Source organism: Diaporthe amygdali, assembly GCF_026229845.1.
Source record: "Diaporthe amygdali strain CAA958 chromosome Unknown NODE_4_length_2575358_cov_65_588622, whole genome shotgun sequence".
Taxonomy (NCBI): domain Eukaryota; kingdom Fungi; phylum Ascomycota; class Sordariomycetes; order Diaporthales; family Diaporthaceae; genus Diaporthe; species Diaporthe amygdali.
The window spans coordinates 219,775-244,443 of NW_026517024.1; the positions used below are offsets into that span (position 1 = coordinate 219,775).

A 24,669-nucleotide genomic window follows, 5' to 3' on the forward strand; every position below is an offset into this window, starting at 1 on the left:
TCCGGCCGGGTTCCGAGCCAAATGTCCACTGAGGCTAGGATGGGATTAATGGTAGGGATGGATCCGGTGGATGAAAAAAGCTTCCTAGAATGGACATCCAGAAAACATATCATCGATTACACTGATTGCGCCGTGCTGTGTGTGTGTCAGTCAGAAATTCAACTCAACAGGCGCACAGCATGGCTACGCCCGTTGGCCAAAACGCCTTCGTACCCAAGCAGGCCATTACCAAGGACGTCGACCTTTACGCCGAGATCACCGCCAACTCCACAAGGGACGTCGCTCGAGCCATATTGGATTTCCTGCCGCCCATACCCGCCAACGCCAAGATTCACGACAATGGCTGCGGATCGGGCGAGGTGACCAGCGCCATCCTGGAGAGGCTCACCACCGCACAGGATGCCGCGACCGCCGTCCGGGGCCCGGGCGTCTCCATCGAGGCGACCGATATTGATGACAGCTACCTCGACCGCCTGCGTGCCAATTTGCACGACGCGCACGACGAGCAGCCGGCAGTGGTAACCGTCTCCCACATGCCCGCGGAGCAGCTCGCTTTTGCTGCTGACCACTTCGACCTCTCCATCGCCAACTTTGTCGTATTTCTGACGCCCGAGGAAGGATTGCCCGCGCTGCGACACATGCACCGCACGCTGAAAACGGGCGGCACCGCCGTTGTCACCGCGTGGGCACGGCTCCCGCACGTCGACCCCGTGCGGGCCGCGCACCTCGCGACCCGCGCCGGCAGCGCCGGCGACGTTGGTCCGGATACCGAAACCCACCACCCCGGGCCGCCGCCACCGCCGCTGCGCGAGATACCACCCCAGTGGTGGTCGGGCCCTTATCTCCGGGACGCGGTGGTGCGAGCCGGTTTCGACGAAGGACGGGTCGCGCTGCGCTCGGTCACCGTGTCCATTACGGCACGCGACGAACGGCACCTGGCGCGCGTCCTCTGGAGCTATCTTGGTCCGCCGGTCACCGGGTGGCTGCCGTCGGACGAAACGCGCTGGGACGAGGCGATGGATGTTATTGTGCACAGCTTTGGGCAGGTGGAGGGTTTTCAGCGGCTAGAGGGGGAGGGCGGGTTGCGGATCGAGTTGACGGCCAACGTGGTCCTGGCCACGAAGTAAGTTCATGGCCGCGTCTGTCATCAGTCCTGTGCATAGCTATTTTTTCCCTCTTCAAGACGAGATTACTGTGCCAAGTTGCTTAGTCAACATACCTAGAGTATCTACCTATCGAAGTATTCAGTCCTCGAACCCAGTCTCAGTCTCCATCTGCTAGCCCCTCTGCTCAAGCACTTGAAATATTGGTACACCATGTTGATTCTTCGGAGGTTGGCTCCGCCGCCCCCCACAGAAAATGTGTGGTACCTCGCTTATGGCTCGAACCTAAGCTCCTCGAAATTCATCCACGATCGTGGTATCGTGCCCCTCGCTACCGCAGTGGTCACAGTACCCGGCTGGAGCTTGGCCATGGACAGCGCCGGGGTTCCCTACTCAGAACCCGCCTTTGCAAGCATTTCGCCCATAGGTGAAGGCGGTGGTGGTCTAAGGGACGAGAAGCGAGTGCAACTAATCGGGACGGCGTATCAAGTCACGCCAGAGATGTACACCAAGATCCTCGCATCAGAGGGGGGCGGCATCGCCTACGCAGAAGTGGAGGTCCGGGCGCAGAGACTTGACGTTGATGGCATTCTGGGGGGTGACCCTGAGACCCCTCCGGCAGACGCCACATTTGCAACACGGTCACTGGTGACGGTCTTGAGAAGGAAAGCCAGGCCGAGTGCTCGTTACATGGTATTCATCTTGTTCCCTGCTGAATCTGCTGTCCCAGCCCGGTCGTCATCTATCTCGCTCGTCCAACACCTACCTCTCCTGTGTGCCATCTTTTTTGGCGCATGCTCAAGCTTGCTGATTTCTGCGTAACGTTAATATAGAACCTCCTCTTGTCAGGGGCCGCAGAGGCTCGCATGCCTGCGGCCTACCAGGAGTTTCTGGAGAGAATTCCCAGATACCCACCTCCAAGTGAGGCCGTAACCCGCATGGGTGCAGCTATCTTCCTTGGTTTCTGGGTGCCGGTCATGTCGGCCATGGAGAGACTCACGAAGGCGAGTTTGAGGAGGAGCAAGACAGGTAATGCGCCGGATTGGGTCGTGCTCATCGTGCGGGCTGTGGTAATTGCCATGTGGCTTTACCACGATTATGTCCACGCGCCAATTTGGGGGAGAGGAGACTAACGGCCACCAGTTGGCTCCGGAAAGACATGGTTCGATCTTTACGATAGGATTTATGCGAACCGTGGTCCATAGAGAGATGACAGGCTAAGAGGTCACAGCGCAACGAAGTTTTTCTTAGGGATGGGGGGAGGGACACGCACAACTCCCTTGACAATGTTGATTCGTTTTCAGAAATCTGCGTGGAGGCGTGGTGGAAAGTGTTTTGCTCCACGTGCGGGACAAGTTTATACACATATTATATTAAGAGAAAAAAGTGGGAGTTGACACCGGGCCATAGGTTCAACACAAAGCAGTTACTCAAGTCTAACTGACACTTTGACAATCAACGGACCTCACTTCTGGAAGGTATCGGCTGGGCCAACTTCAATTAAAGACCAAGCAGCGGACTTCCACACTCTCCCGCGGCGGTCTGTCAACAGGTGCCTCAGGCTTCAGAAATGCACAGTGAGCACACACTAGGAACGTTTAGCTTTTGTCATAAACGACACTGATCCATTTGGTTTGGTGGAGAATAGGTTTCCGGGACTTACTTTTTGCCACGTCTTCCTTGTTGTCCCAGATCTTGATGAATGTCACTTCTGTCGGCTCTTGCTGATCAAGATAGAACCACTGTTGATCATCGGAGTGGTTAATAGACACGGTCTGTCCTTGCATCTCGAAGCGTTCCTTGAATATGCTGGTTGGGTGAATTTCGGAATCCTTGATGCTTCGATAGTCCATTAGTGCCAGTGGCCAGTCCTGCACTGTCCCATGAATGGGACGCCAGACACTTTTATGTAGTCTGTCAGCTTTATCGTTTTCGATTAAACAAGACAAAAAAGAATCACAATATGTAAGAACGCACTTGAGAATCTGTGCTCGTCCTTGCAGCAAGGCCTCAGCGTCATCTCCACCGTGGCGCCGAACCCGTTTGACTGCACCCAGAGGGCCTCTGCCGAACATAAGCACGATGATATATGTGTGCATAAAGGGTTCATTCATACTGATCACAATGTACCTATTACGAATTTAATTTTGTCAGGGTCGAGAATGAATCTCTGAGATCCGAACGGAGCACTTACTACAGTAGCTGGCTGTTCCCTGCCATTGGGGTTCTCGTGAACAGCGAGTGATGGGTCCCGTTTCCGGTATGTGTGGTCAAATATGATCACTTTGCTAGCTCCTGTAACCTTCTTGACCAAATCCTCCGCCAGGGGGTAATATTCCCGTTCGACGAGCGATTTATCCCTTGACCGGATGGCTTGGATAACATGCTCCGAAAGCGGTTGATCATCATAAAAGGAGAAGCCGTGGACGTCAAGATCAAATTCATTCTTCTTCGGTCTCGCGTCGTGTATTTGAACCGTGTACTCCCGGTTGACGAAATTGGTGCCCGGGAATAATTCTTCAACCTTGCCTCGGACGTACGGAGCGTCCTTGTCCGTCCAAGGCTCCAGATAGGACATTTGGCTCTTAACAGTGGACATTATGAGGAAGTCTCGTAAGGATGTATGGTGTGGAAAAGTCTCTCGTTGGAAAGAAAGCGCTGGAAAGAAGGATAGGAGCAAGGAAGACTTCGCCGGGGGATGGAAAGATGGCGCGGCGGACAGACCACTGGAAATTACAACTTAAAAAAATCATTCACATGTAAGAGGACACTGTTCGATCGCGCAAGTGATGAGTTCAAGACAAAGTCCAACTTGATTTGATTGGTGACAGATCACCGTGTGATTAAAACAACTCACAAGGTCCAGGCTAGACGCCCTGCACCAGTTCCGGTACCCGACAATGAAAATCGCTTGTTCAATCCGGGAAGCAGTCCAACCTCGGGAGCCGTCCACACTGGAAGCTACGACTGTATCGCTCCTTTTCGTCATGCGCGCAAAGCCGTATCCTCTTCTCGGGGACTTTTAAAGAGTTGTAAATGATATCGGTACATCTCAAATTGCGCCACAACGTGGAGAATCAAGTGAAGCTACCACAGCAGTGACCGAGGGCTACTTCTGGAGTTGGGGTGCTTCAAAGCGACCAACGAGATGGTTCTTGGATTTTCCATCGTTGCCACATACATATCTTGAAAAATCTAAGGATCATCAAGAATACTCGCCCACGCGTTCCACGGTACCTCTTTTTCGTAAAGCGCTGTCGAGCCCAACGCCTAGTCTGCGGAGTGCCTCAGCTAATCTGTCCGGATCGAGGGCAAAATTCAGCCTTGCCCAGCCTTTCTCGCCATCGGGAACATGATAGCCACGCCCCGCGGAAATGGACACCCCTGCCTCTTTGCATGCGTGAACCGTGTCCGCCTCGTCTTCCCACGTCTGCGCGTCGGGGACGAGTCTAGCAAAGAGAAAAGGGCCCATGTTTGCGGGGATGTAAGTCAGACCCCGGGATTTCAGCATAGAAGTGATCGTGCCATACGCCCGACCAAGGCGTTCTGAGTTCAGGTGAAGGAGATGCGGAAGCTCTGGCGACATCAACAGGCGGCTGGAGGCGATGGCGGTCAGAGACGACATCTGGGTATTACATGCCAACGCTAGGCCCACGGCCAAAGGTTTGTTGTTTTGTGTGATGCAGCAGCCCTGAAAAAAGATTGATTTGTTAAGACCGGCTAAGATTGACGGGCTGAATCCAACGAAGGGGCTTGGAGATACCATTCGTAGACCACTGGAGCCCAGATCTTTGCTGGTGCTCCAGATTGTATGCACATGCGAGGAATCGCATCCCATACCCTCCACATCAATTTGTAATGCCGAGACAAACGGTACTGGGTCTGGAGTATCCATGTTTGAGAAGCGGGATAGGGCGTAGATCTCGTCCGATATGAAATGAATCTTCTTCCTGTTGCAGAAGTCGATGATGTCCTTGATGACAGACTCTGGGTAGCACTGACCCAAAGGATTTTGAGGATTCGTGAATAAAAGCCCTTTGATCGATATCGTGCTCTCGGAAAAAGCCGCTTCTAATGCTTCAATTACATCAGATGTAAAGACCCGGTCAAGAGACTGCGTTTTAACGAATCTCGGCTGCACTCCGGATCTGGCTTTGACAAGCCAATCGAATCCATCTGTGAAGAAGATTTTAGCACCGTTTATATCTCTGGCGTTCTAATACTTCCAGTTCCCACTTACTCCAGCACGGTGTAGGAATGAGGATGGCGTCTCCGACTGCACATATGTTGTAGAGAAGCGCATCCAAGGCATATGCTGCACCGGGAGCAGTCGCGAGATGCGCGGTCTCTACGGGAATACACGGCTTGAAGAAACGATTGAAGAAATGCGACAGGGCTCTGAGGAGTTCTTGATCACCGGAAAACCCGTCCGGATAAGAGAGATGCTGTGCAGGACTCAACTGGGGACCTAAAGCTGAATTGGTAGGATTATTGGGTTTTTTCAAACATACCTTGCTTGCCAAGTCATCCTGCACAGCCCTCTTGTAGAGATCGATGAGCTCATGTCGAAGGAGCCAATTCTCAGACGTTCCCATGTCAATGCTAGAATCCTCTGTCTGCTGTTCTCTGTCTGCTACGGCGCTGGCAATTCGCGGCCAGATAGCCTCCACGTTTGCAGCACCTCGTGCCGAGAGCCCGTAACTCTCCATTGCAGCAGATGTGTTCTAATCCGCTCGAAACAACCAATAGTACACGCGGGCGTGCAATTTCGGTGACCAGTGCTCTTAGACTCGGTGGCAAGCCAAAAGCGGTGGCACTTTTCGGACTCTGACAGTAGGGTCTACCACTCGGAGGCGAATGAGCATCGGATAATAAGATCTAGTTAAGACAATTGGAAGAAAAGATTCGGCCCGTATCGAGTGCACTATTTCCTCGGTTCCCGTCAGGCCGGAATCTTAAACAGGTTCTTGCTGCGGATGTTCCTTATTGTGAGAGGGAAAATCAGGAAGAAAAGAGTTTATCAAGGCGGCTTCTCCATCTTACAGAAACAGAGATAAGACTACTGATTCAACGAGAAACATGCCAAGGAGCCGTCAACCAACAATGTCGAATACAATGACAGACAAAGTCTCCCGCTGCATTCAGCACCGCGGTCTTGCTGTGCCTGCTACTATGCAATCAGCAATTTCTCACACCCAACCATGGGACTTGTTTCTCTCTGAAGTTTCGACTGCATTAGACATACCTCTGGCGCTTGTGGATCCGGAGTCCAGCTTTGTTGAAAATGGGGGTGACTCTTTGTCATTCATCGGACTGAAAGCTGGATTGAGCAAGTACGGAATACTGGTTACATTCGAGTCTGTCTTTTCTGCCAGAAAGTTGATCCATCTTGCTTGTGAGCTGCTGCGACCCTTTAATTGTACTGCCATCCGCGAACGCGCGTACGCGATTACTGAACCATCTCATCAAAGCAATTGTCATCGAAGATTCTTCGCGTGTCAAGAACATTTCCCTATTGCATTCGGGCTTTCCGGATGGCTCTACCAAGATCACGAGTTTCGACGCAATTGAACCACACCCGAAGCGCATTCGCCGCACATCATATTCGCTTACAGTGGCTCAGACCTGGGCCGAGCAGTCACTTTCGAGATGTCCAGTAACCGAAATGCAGCGTTGCCTAGTTCGCTCCACCCAGTTCAGCCCCGGCCACAACGTTATCGAGTATATCGAGACGCATCGAACGGACCGTATTCCTGAGCTGAAGCGAGCATGGATGGAAGTCTTGGGCACCGAGGAACTGTTCAACAAATCTTTCAAAATTGACGGTTCTGAGATTTATCTCGAGCAAGACAGAGGAAGAACATTTATTTGGAAGGAAATCACCGTGGACAACGAGGTATGCACTGATATGGATGTGCTTGAATATGTGGCTGGGTACCTATCCCATTGGACCAAACCGCTGACTAGGAACCAGACCGCATATCGACAAGAAGTTGAAAACCCCTCAGAGATTACTGCTCCCGAAAGCTTGGTTGAATGCGGATTCAGGGTCATTACGCTCCAAGAATCTCCCGGGTATGAAGGCAAGAGCGCCGTGATCTGGCGGGTCCATCACGCCATCATTGATGCCGCTTCATGTGCTCTTGTTCGATCGAGAGTCCGCTTGGGAGACAGAGCCCAGACACAGCCTCAAATGGCCCTTTCGTTTACTTCCTTCTCCTTACAGCTTCAGTCTCTTCAGAAACAAGGGCGCGAATCAGCAACTGCCTTCTGGGCCCAACAAATCAAAGACCACCCATCCCCAGCCCTGAGCCTGCCACTTCCGCTCCCTTCAAACATCCCCTTCGACAATCGTCTTGGAACATTCTGGCTTCAATTCGAGTTGGATAAGCTAAAGGAGTATTGCAGACGAGCCAAAGTCACTGTGGCGTCGCTCTTTTACGCGGCATGGGGACTTGTCTTGGCCAGATACACCGCATCCGACCACGTTTGTTTTGGCGTCGTCTTCTCCGGCCGGAGCCTTCCCATTGCTGGAGTAGAGACTGTTGTTGGGCCTACGATCAATACGTTGCCATTCTACATCTCGATCGATGCTGAGGCGACCGTCGAACAATATGTCAGCCAGGTCTTTGCCTCGCTCGTGCGCTTGACCTCGTTTCAGTGGAGCGAGCCGGACCACGGGTTTTCAAGAAACTTCTCTTCGGCCGTCAACGTCCGATTGGAAACGCCACCAGCCCTGACTGGCGATTCCTTCGAACCGATCGAGCATCCTTACTACAGAGTAGTCTCGGACTTTCCACTTCATATCGAAGTTGGGAATTGTGGCCGTGCCTGTCTTTCTTACAATACCCAGACTTTCTTTGCTGCGCATATTGGTCGGGTGGGCACGATGTTTGCCGCAGCTCTGGATGCTATAATAGATAAGCCCGGGAAGACCGTTGGGTCGTGCTTGGAATCTATCATCGGCAATCAACAGGTAGTGCAACTGGCCAGAATGGGGAATTGGTCGTCTGGCTGGCTTACATCAGATTCTATTCAAGATGACCTGATCTCGCTCTTCTCTCGAGCTGCGGAGAAATACCCAACAAAAGTGGCTATTGAACGTGGTCCTCATGTCCTAACATATGCCGAGCTACACGAGATGTCGTCCTCCCTTGCCAACTACCTCCTGACTAGCTGCAACATCAGGCCAGACGACGTCATATGCGTTCATGCTGATGGCTCAGTCTACTGGATCGTTGCCATATACGCGGTCCTGAAAGCCGGTGCGATTTACTGTCCTCTCGATGAGCGGCTACCTGACATCACCAAAAGAACAAACTTTGCAGCCGCTGGCGCAAGGCTGTTTCTTGTGGGTAATACCTCAGCTCTGTCATCCAGGCCTGCTCCGATCGAGCCCTGCCTTTCTATAGAAGAGCTACTTGCAAGAATGGATCCACCAGTCCTGGAGGCTCGACAGCATGTGGTACGTCCTAATGCTGATGCATATATTTGTTTTACATCCGGCTCGACAGGCAAGCCCAAAGGTGTCATATGTCGCCACAATGGCTTAGTATCGTTTCAAAACGATATCGATATTCGACTACAAGCCCGCCCTGGATCGAGAATCGCTCAAATCATGTCGCCGGGATTTGATGGCAGCATTCATGAGATCTTTTCAGCTTTAAGTTATGGCGCCACGCTGGTATTGAAGGACCCATCAAAGCCATTCAAGCATTTGCAAATATGCGACGCTGCTATTCTCACTCCGTCGTTGGCCGAAGCTCTCGATCCGAACAGCTTTCCAGATCTAAAAACCGTATATTTTGTCGGGGAGGCTGTTTCTCAAAGTCTTTGCGATACCTGGGCGTCACTGAAACAGGTCTTCAACATGTATGGGCCTACCGAAACGACCTGTGGAGCAACGATCAAGCGTCTGATTCCGAGACAGCTCGTAACGCTTGGCATTCCGTGTGCCTCAACCCGTCTATATGTCCTTGATAATCAACAGAAATTGGCTCCGTGGGGCACTATTGGCGAGATTTACATCACCGGTGTGCAAGTTGCTGCTGGCTATGTTGGTCGACCTGAAGAGACTGCGAGGAGATTCTTACCAGACTCCATCAATCCGCAGTATGCCCGACAGTCTATGTACAAGACTGGGGATCGAGCATACTGGAATGAGGATCGAGAGTTGTCCTTCATAGGCCGTGTAGACCGCCAGGTCAAACTCCAAGGATTTCGGGTTGATCTGGGTGACGTCGAGGCCCGAATGATAATGGCAAACAAGCGCTGCACTGCAGCTGCAGTCGTTTGTATGCGGGACCACCTCGTTGCTTTGGTTCAGCCCGCTGATTTGGATTTGGACGATTTTGGGGCTCGGATTCGCGAACATCTCCCTGCTTACGCAGTTCCACGTTATATTAAATCCGCAAGCACTTTCCCTGTGACCCCAATTGGGAAACTCGACTACAAAGCCATCGCAGTACAAGTACAGCCCGCCTTCGAACCATTGTCCACAACAATTTGCCAGAGAACACATACTGTGGAAACAATACGGTTGAATGCCATCGAGGAAATAATCATTTCCGAGCTTAAAGCGGTGGCTGGATTGCAACATGGCGTTGAAATCGACCTGGAGTCTTCTCTTGACGATATCGGGGGAAATTCGATCCTCGCGTTGTCATTTCAACGTCGTCTCTCGCGATCATTTAAGCGACCCATTCCGATATCGACGATCCTGGAGACAAGGACTATCAAGACTATGGTGGAACATATTGCATTATTTCATTTCTCACAAGAACAAAGATCAAAGCCAACACATTGCGTGGACATGGTACTCGGCGATCAAGGTGTTGCGCCGATTGAAGCTGAATGGTGGCAGAAATACCAACAGAAACCGAATTGCGGCAAAGCGTCCTTCAACGTCACTTACGCTTGTCGGCTACCTGTCTCTCTCGACCAAGCGAGATTCATTGCTGCATGGGACACTTCTATCAGCAGACATCCCATCCTCAGTTCCAGGTACCGGTGGGACTTAGATTCCCAAAGCCTGGTGAGGCACTACGCTCAACAACCACCCGCCTGCAGACAGGTCGCAGCGATTGACGTTCACCACGAAGTCAACGTTCCATTCCACCTCGAGGCGGGCGAGGACCTCATCCGAGTCTCGGTCTCTCGAACGCACATGCTCGTTGTGGTCAGTCACATCATCTGCGATCTGACGACCCTAAATATTCTGCTGCGAGACGTAGCGGAGACTTATTACGGCATAGAGCTGAAGCCCGTAGGAAAGACGCATTTCCAAACGACGCGGGCGATACCTGCTGCGTCTGAACAATTATCCTTCTGGTCGGATTATCTTGCTGGCGCTCCTTGCGTTTCTGACTCACGCAAGGGCCGAACTCTCTTCAAGCAAAACAGCCGGACGACCTGGTCGGGGACATCTCACGTTGTTGATGTCCGCGACGAAACGCACCTGGCCATGCGCAACTTTTGCTCCGCGCACAAGATCACCATGCATCAACTCGTTCTCGCAGCAGTGGCCTTGGCCTTGCAATTCGATTCCGAAGACTGTGATATTGTCCTTGGGGCGCCATATCTCAACCGGCCGTCTGAAGAGGACATGCAAGTTGTCGGTCTGTTCCTTGAGCCGCTTCCGATCCGAATCCGGTATCCTTTACTGGGGCTCGAGATGTCCCGGGACAAGTCGGACGTGCATCCGACAAACGTGTGTTCGTTCATCAGTGTCGTGCAGCAGTCATGTAGAGCGGCATTGTCGCATGCAATGCCCTGGCACCAGCTTCTATCACACCTGGGTATCGGAGCCAAGTTTCCAAATCACCCCTTGTTCGACGTCATGGTTACTTTCCACGAGCCTAGCCAAGAAGTTGAGTTTCCCGTCGAGGGCATCGAGTTTCTTCCCACCTGGACCGAAGGTGCCAAGTTTTGCATTATGGCCGAGTTCACAGCTAGAAGCAGTGGCTCTTTGAGTATGAGACTGGAATATAGTGATGAGTGTCTCGAAGAGACAGGCATTCATCTGATGGCAAACTTGGTGCTAGAGGCAATCGAGGCCTTGGTGGTTGGTGATGATTATCCAGTTATTTCAAATAGGCTTAAGTCTGTGTCCAGGACGAGGGTCCTTGAGGATGAGAATCTGGATGTAGAGGGCCAGTGAGCTTCGGCCTTGACTGCCAGGGTAGTTGCCTACTTCGTAGATACCTGGGTATATATCACAACTCTCAAACGGTCCGGTTCTGAAAGCTTTCCGTCCGTCCATGCCAGATATTTTTGCAAGTCAAGGAGTGAGTCTCACTTAGTTCTATCAGCAGTAGAGTTTTAGTTGCTCCTTACATAGTGGTTTACATATGCCATATTCCATGAAGGTAAGCCGTCGTATCTCTGGACTCGGGCTCTGTGGTTAAGAGCTGTCAATTTCCAAAACAAATTTGCATGAGGAATGCAAGGGGAAACACTAAGACGACAATTTATAGGTTACCTATGCAGCTAGCGGAGATAAGACAAGAACTTCGAGAACCTTTCAAACACTCCAGAGCCTCGCTCCGGCCACCACACCATGTGTAAAGACAATTTAGTAGGTGGGAGAAAATCGGGATAGACCGTCATGTTGTCCCAGTTGAGGAATAGGAGGTGCCTGGCGATGATGTAAAATTGGCGTGGTCTCGTACACGCCCAGGGATTGTGATCACGATCATCAGTCATTACAGTAACAAAATTGGTTACAGCGGCCAAGTCTGCCGACATTAGAAGCCAAACGTCTAGCTCGGAATAGATTGCCACTGCTCACGAACGAGTATTGTATCATTCTGCGACTCTCCGTGAGACTTCCCATATGATCTATGTTTGGCAAGTTTGAGGTGTCTACGACTTTCTTCGCTTTATAGAAATCCTTTGAGTCTGATTTGGGGCGAATTGTCCGTTGACAGACAATCTGGATGGCATGGCCTTTGGAGCATCCCCGGCCCACTGCAACTCATACTCGAGGATGAGCTTGCTAAAAATGAGCTTGGCCTTTCTGATGGCGTAGAAGCGTCCCGTACAAGAGTGCTTTCCGAATCCGAATCTGGAAGTATAGTGTGTCTGCAGTTAGTATACAGGACTCAGCTTGTTCGCGTGAGGGTAGAATCGATGCATCCTGAACTTACGCTAGATTAGTTTCTGAGACGGTGGCAGCACCCCATTTCCAATCGCCCGTATCATCAAAGAGCCCTTCTCCCAGTTGAGCGAATCTGAAACCATCGAATGCAAGAGGGTCTGTGAAGTTCTCGGGATCTGTCTGGATCGAAAGCACTGGGATCGCGATCCTCGTCCCCGAAGGGAGCTTCAACCCGTCGTGAAACGTGAAGCCTCGCGGGTCCATGACGGTTCGCGCGCATGTAGCAGAACCTGTGGGGTAGAGCCGGTTAATCTCACGAATAAAAGAGTCCATCAGCGGCATGCTGCTCAGCGCCTTATCTGTGCGGCCATGCAGTCCTATAACCTTTTCAGCCTCCAAACGAAGGGGAGTCAGGTACTTCGATGGTGGCTCGAGGAGGACCTGGAAGACCATCTGTGTAACGAGTCCACCTGGTGCAGCACTGCCAGCCCACAGATTGTGCAGCAGCGATAGGGCGATTCGTCGTGGATTGTGATCTTTCACATGCAGATCCTTTGAGAGCTCAAGACTCCATTCTATAGCATCGACGCACCCATGGCCCTCCCTATGCATCCAATCATTTCTCCGTGGCCTTACGGACCGAGTCTGAAACTCTTCAAATCGTGCTTCGACAAGCGGTAGCACAATTTGCATAGCCTTCCGTAGGTTTCTTCGGTGAAATACTGAAAGCATCTGGCTCGCTACGCGACGGAAGGGCCCTAGTGGCAGCATGCTTAGGAGAAGGCCATTGACAAAAATTGAATTTGCGAATGTCATGGAGGTGCGAATAAACGACTCGCTGCGGCAGAGCTCTGGGCCGATAAGTATTCTGCTGGTGGTACGGTGCATTATGTTCCCAAGTAGAGTTGCCGCAGTGAAAGTGGTCCATTCTGTCGACGATCCAATCTCCTCTCCGAACGCGTAGTCACATTCTTCACTGAGAAGTGATACCACTTTTGCTACATTTCACGTTGTCAGCTTCAAATCCCGGCCTATTAAATCAATGTTTTGAAGGAATAAATACGTAGTCGAGTGTTGATGCCCCTTCTCACTACATCGGCCATGAGATCCGATGAGTAGAGATCGCCGACTGAGGCATACAGGCTGAATGCCTAGTCGTAGTAAGTATCATCGTCAAAATTAAGAGGTGTTCACTCATCCTTGAATAGGCTAACCTCGCTAATATTTTCCATGAAATTTAAAGTCTGTGTATCTGCCCGCTTGACATCGACAAGGTATTTGGCTGGCAGGAAGACATAGTCCAAGGCCCAGAATTTCATCACAAATGGTCGTTGAGAATTTGTGATGACCTTTTGTGCAGAAAAACGTAAGTTTTCGCCAAACAGAGTCACGGAATCCCAGCGTGATTACCTTCGTATATCCTTCTTGCATTTGCTTTTCCATTGTGAAGGTCGAAGCGTATCTTCCAGAGAGCAGTGAGGAAGGCCATGATTTGCCAATTCGGACAAAGGGACTTCGTGCGGGCGACGCAAGGAGGGTTAGGGCTGCGAGTGCGAGCAGAAGTGCTGCGCAGGTCGCCACATCGAGAGGATGGTCGTGTATTTGCGGAAGTCTAGGCATTGCCACTGCTTGGATGTTCTGCTTCCTTGTGCAAACAGAATTTTGGGGACTTAAAGGGCTACTGGCTGGTAAAGGGACAGTCCAATTAAGCTGGTGTATGGCTGGTTTGTAGAGGCCGTAAGGACCTAGGTAGTCGATTGAAAGATGACTAATTCCCTGTTTTTTTTCCCGGTGTACAATACAATGTGGACAATTGCTATTGTACGATCACAATTGATGTCATGGAATTCGCGTGGCGGCGGCTTATGTCTCCGGGAGCCGGTTGGGAGGTACCCAGTACCACATGGCTCTGTATAGATGGTCGGGCCGTAAGCCATCCAACACAGTGTGGGCCATGGACCGGCAGGAAGTCGAGTCTGGCAAATGCTGGCTCTAGGCTGCTCATCTGTTGTTGTACGAGTAAAAAATGGTTGAGCTGTTGAGGCTGAATACGCGCGTCTATACATTTGCGTCGGTTGTTGTGCTATAACGGGCTCGACACCTAACGATTTCCTGTTCATTTTGACAGGTATAGACCCCCAACGATTGCGCCTGTGCATTGCCAACGTAGCCACCTCTATTTGACCCAATCAGCATACTGGTCAAAGACCTACTTTGGATGACCTTATGAATGGCGTTTGCTGGCTAATCTAAGATTTTTTTTGTCAGATGAAACTGCATCCTCTTGATCCCAATGTGCAAGCTGAATCATTCTGAGACTCTTTGAAAGACTGTGACTCTCGTCGCTGAATCTATGCCCCCATTCTCAGATTCAACGATCGTTATCCTTATCAGTAGCCCACCGACGCTCAGTAGCATTAGTGAGAGTCCAGTCAGCCCAGCAGCGAAGTAGAAGACGCTTCCAGTTGCTGTAAAATACGCCTGCAATCCACCGAAAAAGAGAGGCCCTACTACACTTCCCAAGGTTTCCATAACAGCCAACCCTGCTAGAGCTATTGGTCTTTCGTTACTCTGGAAGAGACTCACAAAATATGCCTTGATGAACGAAGGGGTGGGAAGACCAAATGAGAGAAAGAAGGTGATAGCATACAATTGCCATGGTTTGGTGGCGAAGACCAGGCCCAATAATGACAAAGCCTGGATAGAAAGTGAGACCAGGGCCAGAACAAAGTCTCTTCGTCTGGCGGCTGACTTTGCTCTGGGTGAAACAGATGCCCCACGTCTCGCTCTAAATGCTTTTATAGTCCGCGGTACAAGATACAGGGTGGCAAACACATAGCATGCTGCCACAGAATGGGCAATGGATATAATAAAACCGTTCTGCTTTCCTGTGAAGCCAAAGCTGGCTGATGTGTACACCAACAAAGCATTGAATATGTACGACTGAATGATATTATAGGTGAAGAGACTCCAGCCGATTAGAACATACACAGGCTGATTCTGGAAAGGTCGCAATGGTGACAGCAGAGTGACGAACCATTCACGAATGGGGTTAATTAAATCGTTTCGATTTTGGCGATTCTCATTGTCCAGTAAAGTGTTTGTCGGCGTTTTCTTTTCTGTTGAGGCGTGATTTTTGATGCAAACCTGGGTGTATAATATAGACAAGCTGAAGAGACCGATGGCAATAAAACAGCTGATGGTGAAGCTTCTGAATAGGCCTGCTACAACAGGGCTGACGGAGATGCCCACCATATAAAGTGCAAGCGAGTAGCTGATGAGTGAAGATGCTTCCCATTCATCACCTTGAGCTTGCGCATATATGGAACTGAGGGTAAAGTGTAAAAGATTGTCAGAGGCGAGTCCCTCAAAAATGCGGCTCGAGAGAGCAACATAGATGTTATCAACAGCCACTTTCATTCACAGATTAGATTTTCCTGTCTCGTCTGACGATGGGGTGAAAGACGCTCACCGCCAACCAGAAGCATCACCGCACTCATTGAACGGATCGTCATCCAGAGTAACAGACCAAATTTGCAATTCATAGTCGCGACCTTCTGCAGATGCCCTAACGCGGACATGCCAAGAATATTGGCAATGCATGTGGCAACAGCCATAAATCCAGCATATTTGCTGGTTTCAGAGCTCCTGCAATGGAGTGGATCTTTGCAGAGCAGGCTCGCAAAGGCGAAGTAGGCTGTCGCAGCTGTCGAAGCCATGGCCAGTGCGGCAAGAAGAGCGATTGGTAAGGCGCGTTCGACTGGGAAAGCTTGAGGAAGAGCGCACGTGGTATTGTCATTTTTCGGAGAGTCATCGTTGCTTTCACTGGTTAAGAGAGCTACGTTGTCGTCGTCGTACACGGTGGTATCCGGCATGGTCACTGACTGCTCAGGTATCGTTCGCCAGCGAGTAACGGTTTGAAGATGGGACCCCCTAGCTGATGTCTGATTTGAGGACTATCGTGTCTGCAGGAAACTGAGAATTTACATAGGGTCTTTTTATGCCGTTCCAGTTCGCATTAACTTTGGGCCTATGAGACCTGGTCTTGTCAGTTTATTGTTCGCCGGGTCTTCCGGGACCCGTGGTTGCTACCGAACCGCTCCCCGATGGCTCTTATCGGCTCACAATCCCTTCTGCCGTTTGGGGGTTGTCTATTACAGGTCTGAAATCCATAGCTTTCACCCAGGCTCTTCTTAAATCATAGATCTCCTTAATTTGCCAGCCTGAGCGTTCAGCCAATGCCCGCCACTGCGCTTCCGTTCGTTCCTGACCATCAGCAGTCATCATCATGTTGATGTCCGCGTACTGGCTCAACCGATCTGACTGACTATCCGACAAAATAGCCTCCAAGACCACTAACCTACTGTTGGGCCCCAGCATGATACTCTGCCGGATGTTCTTCAAGATTACCACCGCTTGAGCGTCCTTCCAGTCGTGGAGGCACCATTTCATAGTGTACACCGCACGCGCCGGTACTGACTCGAAGAAGTCTCCTTCGACAAGATCTTCATCGCGGAATTGATCTTCAATATCCGAAAAATGACCGCTTGGCCGGAAGAAGGGACGAACATGGTCGATTATGTGCGGCAGGTCATAAATGCCCCCGCGCATAGTAGGATATTGGCGGACCAAGCCGGCGATGAACGCGCCGCTGCCCCCACCAACATCCATCACAACATCATGAGAGACCTCCTCCCAAGGATAATCCGCAAGAATTCCCGGCATCTGCGCAGCGGCTCCTCCTCCTAACGTTCGGTGCAACTCGGGAACCCAGCCTTGTCGTTTGAAGAAGGTAAACATATTGTCATCTGTGTCATAATTGACCTGCGCCGCCCATCTCTTCGAGTCGTTGTGAACCGACGCCGGGATTCCACGAGCAATGTCGTAAAATTGGTTCCCGTAGAGCTTGACCCAATTCTGCCAATGTGTCCAATGATCGGACCGGAGAAGGGAAGAAGCCGGGGTGTTTGAGTAGTGACCGGTCGATTCCTCGAAAGCGAAAATCCCGGCGTTACAGAGAATGCGTAGAATCTGGCCCAGACGATCGCTGCGAGATTGTGTTGCCTGAGCCAGTCCATCCAGCGTCAGGGGCTGCGTTTTGAGAGCATCGGGCACTCCCCTATCAACTGCGGCCAGTAGGCATTTCGATTTAACATACCCTAGTCGCCATTGAGTAAGCGCATGTATAGTTCAGCAGAACGAGAGTCACGTTCGAGTGACCGCACCACCAGACTTACCCAGAAAATGGTCGGCGAGGATCAAAAGCGGTGGGTCGAGAAGCACCTGAATCCTGTGTAAGAGGTCGACCGCGTGAGCGGCTTGCGCCAAACTTTTCGTGTCAGGGAGCTGATTGCTGTCATGGAGGCTGTCGAGCAGGCGTGGTCCATGTGTCTGCAGCAGTCGCAAGTGGCGCTCGAGATCATTAGTGAGATCGGTCAGGAGTCGAAACACGTCTGAGGGATGATTCGGCTCACAGCTGGCCTCGGTATCGTGCGCTTGTGTCATGATTACACGTCGAGATTGCTTTACCGGTGCCCAGTAGCGATGCTCTTCAACGTGACTCTCCTTTTGCATGAATGAGCACAGAAGCGACTGCAATATTAATACCTTCAAACGATCCGTTTCTTGGTATGATGTCGTCCGCGAATTTTACCATCCTCGGGGACCGTCCGGCGATACACTTGGACAGTGTCGGTTTTGTCGCGGGACCCGATATTGGTCAGCACTTCCCATTGAGTTCTGGGAAGATTCAGGTATGTACGTACGCGACGAGGATCGAGACCAATAAAACACTATTACCGCTATTCAGACGGACGCAAACTTCAATTCGCAGATCAAAACCCATCTTTATTTCAACATATAGCATTTCGAGGTACGATCAGTAGATCCAATCAGTCCGGTGCCCCTGTCACGCACGCCGAGGATCATGGGTGGAGCGTCTCCCAATATGACGTTGGAGGAGCCAGATTCTTCCATCTTGCCTCACATCCTGCTATGGACATGCCAGATCTCCGCGCTGGCGAGTAGCCCATTCCGCGGGCGGCGAACGATCTTCAGCTTTCTCATCATCGCATTGGCCATACATTGCAATTTCCACCCATACTTCACCAAAGATTTCGGGTTGGCCCAACCATTTTCGATTTCTTGGTCATTTCATCTAGCCACGCTCGCGAAACTACTTTTCTCGCCATCTGACGGGCCCGAGGACCAATTCTGGCGGATCGATAAGCCGGCACGCGAAGCACGATCCTACGCTGCGTTCGGAATTAGAAAGCTTCGCTGGACCGCGGCCCTCATATTCAATCAGCGTGGCATCCGCTGGAGCCACCAGGTCAAGAACATCCCGCAGTCTCCAAGCACGTCCAGGCACCTGTTCTTGGGGAAGCGCCTCCTGGAGTTCATCGGCTGCTTCTTCATTGCGGATCTTTGCTACGAGCTCCATCGCAGGTTCAATTTCACCAGTCCGAACGACGACGTTGGGTGGACTGACAGCAAACACTTGACGCTGCGCCATCCCGATGTGACTTTGAGACTCGCGAAGTCGGCCTCTTTCGCGGCTTTGCCTTACTTCATGCTGAGCATGCAGTACGCACAAGGGGCATTTCTGGCGGTCTTGCTCGGACTGAGCAAACCAGAGGTCAGGATAAACAATCTTACAAAGCCTTGCTTGTTCATTTGCTCACTGCTTGACCAGGATTGGCCTCCCATGTTCGGATCGTTCGAGCATCTCAGAACGGTGCGCTCTTTCTGGGGTTCATTTTGGCATCAACAACTTCGGCATGTAAGTTTCTCGATGTCATACACTTCGTTAGGGCAAAGACGATTTTCAATAGAGTCCTTGTCAATGCGAGTATGTTGGGGGCGATACTGACGTTACGTGGACATGCCAGATGCTCACATCATACACTGATGCCTTCACAGCCGCCCTTGGCATCCCCCGCGGCTGCAACCTCTCATCTTACACGAAACTTTACCTAGCCTTCAGTATCTCCGGCATCTTCCATGCTCTGGGCCAACTCTGCCTTCCACGTCCGTCCAACATCACAGCGGCGGAAAGCTCTCTCGGGTTCCTGTATTTCTTCGTCTGGCAGGCCGCGGCCATCACCCTAGAAGACGTTGCAATATGGGCCGCACGAAAGTCCATTGGTGGGCCCCTCGGTGTGAGGGTCCAACGAGTTGCTAACGTGATTGGCTACATTTGGGTCTTGATGTCGATGTGGTGCAGCATACCTCTCGTGGGGGACATGGTCTTGAGGCTTCGGGTTGGAACAGCGCGGTTTTCACCATTTCCACTTACAAGGCCGATCATAGGGGCCCTGATACCGATCCCTGTATAAATGAAAATCATGACGATCCTTATTTTTCAAGGAGAATTTGATTCTTTCCGAGGTTAAGCGGCTGTTATTCAAAGAATGGTTTCACGTCGTCCTCAAGCGGTCGAACATCCCTCATCACTTCTGCGACTGACTCAACCTGTTCCAACACTCGAATAACATTCAGACCCATCACCCCGAGTAAATCGTCTTGTGTGACTTCCCGCCTGAGCAGCTCATTGATGAGACCCGGGTACTTGGATACATCCTCGAGGCCTTCCGGGCCCGCTGGCATGCCATCAAAGTCAGACCCGATACCAACATGTTGATAACCAATCATCCTACCGATGTATTGGATATGGTCTGCAACAGATTCCAATGACGCAGTAGTGGTGTCTTCTTCCAGGAAGGCCGGGTAGAAGGTGACCATAACGACACCACCATTGCGCTTCACGGACTGCAGGATATCATCCGGCACGTTCCGGGTGTGGTTGCATCTTCCCAACGCGTTCGAATGCGAAAACAGCATCGGCGCAGCAGCAACCGCCAATGCATCGCGCTGCGTTTGAAAACTCGTATGCGATAGGTCCACTATCATCCCCAGCCGATTCATCTCCCGGACCAACGCCCTCCCCGCATCCGATAACCCGCCGTGCAGCGGCGCCGCGGGTTCCTCGCTGTCCGCGTAGATATTGTGGCACGTATGCGTGAGCGTGGTGTAGCGAACGCCAAGGGCGTGGTAGATGCGCAGGATGCTGGCGCTGTTACCGATTTGGTGCAGGCCTTCGATACCCATCAGCGACGCGATCCGTTGGTGATGGCCCCGTGCGTCGAATGCATGACGAATATCGGCGGCGCTGGAGGCGTGGACCAGGTGCGAGGGATACTCCTTCACTAAACGGTGGACAAGGTCAATTTGCTGCAGGGTGTCGTGGACAATCTCCCGATAGGTCTCGTCTGAGTAGTTACTGGACTGCCGAGGGCTGTTTTGTGTAAGCCGGAGTATTTGAGATCATCCGGTGGTGTTTAGAAGACTTATAGAACGTACCATTCGACATATACGCTCCAGAATTGGCCTCCGAGACGGCCCTGCCTTAGGCGAGGGAAGTCCACCTGGCCAAAGAGCTCAATGTCTCCGCTAAAGTTTTGTTGGTAGATGTGGTTTTGGTAGAATGCCCGAACCCATATCGGGAAATCATTGTGGCCATCTGAAATAGTTAGCATTCACTCCAGTCCCTAGGGGCTTTGCAGAAGAATGCAAGCAGCGTAAGCAGGACTCACCAATGAGGGGTGCGAGGTCAAAAATATTATTTCCTGTTGGTTGCTTGGTCGGGTAACACCTCAAATACCACCACAAATAGCCACAAAATACGAAAGCAGTAAAACAGATTGATATGGCATGTTGTTGCCATTTGGTACAGAACGCTGCTTTGTTTCTGGTGATACATGTTTGAGAGTGTGATTGGACGTCGAGCTTAATCCCAGGTGATGAAATGAAGAATGAGGCCATATTGAAGAGACCCACAGCGTTGTCGTAAAAGTGAACTAGGGATGACACGCGCTGAGCCGATCCTATGATTACCGGTAAAGCTGTCCATGAGATTACGAATCACGGTTGAGGTGATCCCCAATTATTTTCGGTTCCCGGGTGGACATGGAAGCCGTTCGGATATGTTTTGGTAATTGGAGCCCCGGGCGCATGTATGTGTGGAAACCTTCTGACACAAAGATGATTAGAATGACTTGCATTATGCCAGGATATCGATAAGACTGCTGCTAAACTATTCGCGGCTATGGCCGAACAGAAGGTATGAAGCCCTGGATTAGCTCTACGAGCTTTGGAGGGGCTAAAATCAGAAACGTTCTTGAGACCCAGATATGATTCAGCACATAGAGAACAGAATCCAGTGGAGCTCCAACAAATTTAATCCTGCTCACTCCACTGTTCCAAGCTCCAATTCACGATTGATTCCTTCAGTCTTCTCATACTTCCGTTTCCTCTCCTCTTCCATACCAAATTCTGTTTCCTGGTCCATTTTCAGCTCAAGACTTTGTTCCAGGAACACCAAGAAAAAAGCCACACCGGCCATGGCCGCAGCAGCTTCCCACACCGCCTTCAATGCTGAGCTGTACACATCGAACACTTGTTCTTTTACGACGGGTTCAAGTCCATTGATTAATCCCGTGCCAGCGTAGCCATAGGCACCGCCGTCTCTGAGCTGCTGGCGAACTGCATCGTCTTCAACCCAGAACAAATTTCGATTCACCTGTGCGTTGAAGATGACGGAGGGAATGGTGATCCCCCAGACGAAACCAAAGTTACGCACGAAGGCGAAGGTACTTGTTGCCGTGGCCAGGTACGATTCTGGATGCGAGGCTTGGATCACAGGAAGGATACTGATCATAGTGAAGCCGGCACCAATGGACAGAAGAAGTTGAAAACAGACCCAAGCAGCACGTGAAGAGGTGGCGGTCAGGATAGCGAGCAGCCCGCAAGCCACCGATGTGAAGCCAAATCCCACCCAGTGTATCGGTTTGTATCTCCCGAACTTGGACATGAGACCACCGGTCAGGACGGCAAGCGGAACATAAAAGACACTGAAGGGGAGGACATCGATTCCGGATTCCAACGGTGTAGCCTGCTTTAGGGATTGAAAATAGATCGGGAGAAAGTACACGATCCACTCTAGCAGGCTGTTGGAGATGTAAGCCAGGGCTAGACAGGTGACTGAGGTCCGGTTGTTGAAAAGCCGAGGGGGCATACTTGGCTCTTTACAAATAGGTGAGGCCTGATGGACGTGAAAGAGAACCCAGCCCGCAAAACCTAGCACCAGGGGTACAATAATGTGCCACGAAGACCATGGGTACTGAGTACCTCCCATGATGAGACCAAACAGGACGGCCGATATCGAGGCAATGAAGATGGCGTTGCCGAGAAAGTCGATGCGTGCCAACGCCTTCGCCCAGGTGGGCTCGCGCTTGTATCTCAGGCGAAGAAAGGGAACCATGATAAGCAGCGCAACACCACCGAAGGGCAGGTTGATGAGGAAGACCCACCGCCATGATGCCTGCGCGAGAGCTCCACCGAGGACAGGCCCGATAATGGTGGAGATCGTTGCGATGGCGATGCGAATGCCGAGAAATTTGGCACGCTCGCGAACCGGCACCAAGTCGGAAACGATCAAGTCATTTAGTACGAAGATGCCCCCTCCTCCCAGGCCGGTGACCACTCGGGCGGCGATCAGCATGTTGGAGTCGACAGACGCGCCAGCCAGGGCGTTGCCGATGGAGAAGAGGACCACCGATATGATCATAGGCATTCTACGACCAAAGATGTTGGACGACTGACCAACAAAAGGCATGACGGCCGTGCAGGCGAACACGTAGGTGTTGGCAAGCCAGACGTACTGGGACTCTCCCTTGAGATCGGTGGTGATCCTGGGAAGCGCTGTCGTGACGATGGTCGCGTCAAGCGCGGTTGCAAAGTCCACGAGGCATCCCGACAGAATGATGAGCCAAAATTGCAGGCCTCGAGACGTCTTTGGCGCAGACTCGGCAAGTTCAGAGGATAGCGCCCCAGAATCCTTCGCGGCAGGATTTGTCTTGAGTGTGGCCGGCAGGGACTCATGATGCTGTGGGCTGGCCATAATGCCACCGCCGCGGAAAATGAAAGTTGAAAGTGGATCAGACCAAAAGCCAAGCAACGGCTAAACGCTGATCAGGCCTCCAAATGCAGCTTGACGCTCCAATCTTGCTTCGGTGCACATTGGGCCCGGGTCAATTTGAGGTGGAATCGAGTTTCCTCAACACAATTTGCGCGGCGGCGAGCCTTTCCTGGCTTCAGCTCCGGGGCCCGGTTCGGGCCCCGTTGCTGTGGCGTTTGTTGGTCAGCAAGTAAGACAAAGACAGTGCCTCCAGCCGTGACGCCGATTGGCTTGAACATAAATACAATGCTGGCCAGTGTGAAAGAGAGCTTTACGTAGTCACTCGGCACGAACTTCGGGTAGGGAGGACTTAGCTGGGCTCACTGGATGCTGTCGAGAAAGCATTCATCTGTGATGCGACGTATCAAAGAATAGATATGGGTCGACTCTATAGCCAATCCCGTTGAATTTGTGTAATGGGAAAGGCTCTCTGAGCCCATTATGATTGAGACACTGGTGAATCTCGAGACATTTCGGTGCATTCCTAGGGACGGTGCAGCGCGATGTACGGCTGACCTCTGTGCCCAAAGGTTGTATGCTGCAAAATACCCACCTAGGAGATAGGTATCTTCAACTCCAAACGGCTAGTCTAATAGCAGCATTCCCGCCGCATAATATCAACACATGATTGCTCAATGTAAACTGGATGATTGAAACTACTTCGTCTTTCATGTCCTCGATGATGTCAATAAGTTAGATGAAGTAGCCCCAGAACGCAGGAACTGGTCTTTGTCTCTATCTTCCCTTCCCCGTCTTTGCGCTGTGGGCTTTGCCAAATGTCACAAGATTGACACTTCGAAACTAAACAAACGGTAAGAGAAGACTGGATAGATTTTGCAGTTATCAAGGAGGGTATCTGTGCGCGTCTGCAAAATGATCGTCACGCGCGAAGCCATCGCTCCCTCACAGGTTTTCGCAAAGACACGCCAGACAAATGGGCCCATTTCAACCTGTGACTCGATGTCCCATTGAGTCGTGCCCCGCTGCTTGCTCTTGTCTCAATCCATATGCGAACAGCGCCTGCGACCGAACTTCTGCGAGGACCCTGCACAGCGCGAACAGGGGGTTGATGAGGTTGAACCAAGGTTAGGAGCTGAAATGAGCCGGAGCACTGAAGTGGGCCACGCACTCACGGGTCGTCACTAATACCCTAGTGGCTAGTTTCAATAACGGGGTGCGAACAGCTTTGCGCCTGACTACGAGAAGCGCCTCTTCCCCTGGAAACCTCTTGTTTGGGACGTTGACGGCATTTGTGGACCCGCAACCCTTGAATACCTCCGCTACCCAACAGTGATTTCTACCTTCCATCTTCTTATGCCCGTCTCCCAGGGTTGGTGGAGAAACTATCGTGAATATGGGACGAGCATCTGGCGAGTTCAAACAATGCGGTCGTCCTGGGCCATCGAACCCCTCTATTCACCGACAAGGACGATCCAGCGCAGATGCATTGC

At 51.5% G+C, this 24,669-nt stretch overlaps 8 protein-coding genes across 8 annotated transcripts; 3 read left to right on the forward strand and 5 right to left on the reverse strand.

Annotated features, from left to right (window-relative positions):
* Window positions 1–179: 179 nt before the first annotated feature.
* J7T55_008245 (uncharacterized protein) lies at window positions 180–2,236 on the forward strand (the record flags this gene model as incomplete). The annotated part of the gene is made up of 3 exons (XM_053138545.1): window positions 180–1,123; window positions 1,334–1,757; window positions 1,937–2,236. The coding sequence occupies 3 exons, from the start codon at window positions 180–182 to the stop codon at window positions 2,234–2,236; spliced, it is 1,668 nt and encodes a 555-aa protein (XP_052997524.1).
* Window positions 2,237–2,568: 332 nt separating this feature from the next.
* J7T55_008246 (uncharacterized protein) lies at window positions 2,569–3,702 on the reverse strand (the record flags this gene model as incomplete). The annotated part of the gene is made up of 4 exons (XM_053138546.1): window positions 2,569–2,645; window positions 2,767–2,979; window positions 3,081–3,150; window positions 3,298–3,702. 4 exons carry the CDS (start codon window positions 3,700–3,702, stop codon window positions 2,569–2,571), a joined length of 765 nt encoding a protein of 254 aa, XP_052997525.1.
* A 606-nt stretch (window positions 3,703–4,308) lies between these two features.
* Window positions 4,309–5,812, reverse strand: J7T55_008247 (1-aminocyclopropane-1-carboxylate synthase; the record flags this gene model as incomplete). Its single annotated transcript, XM_053138547.1, has 3 exons — window positions 4,309–5,279; window positions 5,344–5,548; window positions 5,615–5,812. The coding sequence occupies 3 exons, from the start codon at window positions 5,810–5,812 to the stop codon at window positions 4,309–4,311; spliced, it is 1,374 nt and encodes a 457-aa protein (XP_052997526.1).
* Window positions 5,813–6,218: 406 nt separating this feature from the next.
* Window positions 6,219–11,262, forward strand: J7T55_008248 (uncharacterized protein; the record flags this gene model as incomplete). The annotated part of the gene is made up of 3 exons (XM_053138548.1): window positions 6,219–6,498; window positions 6,575–6,999; window positions 7,078–11,262. 3 exons carry the CDS (start codon window positions 6,219–6,221, stop codon window positions 11,260–11,262), a joined length of 4,890 nt encoding a protein of 1,629 aa, XP_052997527.1.
* A 601-nt stretch (window positions 11,263–11,863) lies between these two features.
* On the reverse strand, window positions 11,864–13,821 carry J7T55_008249 (uncharacterized protein; the record flags this gene model as incomplete). The annotated part of the gene is made up of 6 exons (XM_053138549.1): window positions 11,864–11,942; window positions 12,034–12,168; window positions 12,251–13,199; window positions 13,265–13,352; window positions 13,416–13,550; window positions 13,612–13,821. 6 exons carry the CDS (start codon window positions 13,819–13,821, stop codon window positions 11,864–11,866), a joined length of 1,596 nt encoding a protein of 531 aa, XP_052997528.1.
* A 4,010-nt stretch (window positions 13,822–17,831) lies between these two features.
* On the forward strand, window positions 17,832–19,538 carry J7T55_008251 (uncharacterized protein; the record flags this gene model as incomplete). The annotated part of the gene is made up of 3 exons (XM_053138550.1): window positions 17,832–17,954; window positions 18,065–18,982; window positions 19,092–19,538. The coding sequence occupies 3 exons, from the start codon at window positions 17,832–17,834 to the stop codon at window positions 19,536–19,538; spliced, it is 1,488 nt and encodes a 495-aa protein (XP_052997529.1).
* Window positions 19,539–19,602: 64 nt separating this feature from the next.
* On the reverse strand, window positions 19,603–21,024 carry J7T55_008252 (uncharacterized protein; the record flags this gene model as incomplete). The annotated part of the gene is made up of 3 exons (XM_053138551.1): window positions 19,603–20,497; window positions 20,563–20,722; window positions 20,796–21,024. The coding sequence occupies 3 exons, from the start codon at window positions 21,022–21,024 to the stop codon at window positions 19,603–19,605; spliced, it is 1,284 nt and encodes a 427-aa protein (XP_052997530.1).
* A 424-nt stretch (window positions 21,025–21,448) lies between these two features.
* Window positions 21,449–23,161, reverse strand: J7T55_008253 (uncharacterized protein; the record flags this gene model as incomplete). The annotated part of the gene is made up of 1 exon (XM_053138552.1): window positions 21,449–23,161. The coding sequence occupies one exon, from the start codon at window positions 23,159–23,161 to the stop codon at window positions 21,449–21,451; it is 1,713 nt and encodes a 570-aa protein (XP_052997531.1).
* Between the last annotated feature and the right edge of the window lie 1,508 nt (window positions 23,162–24,669).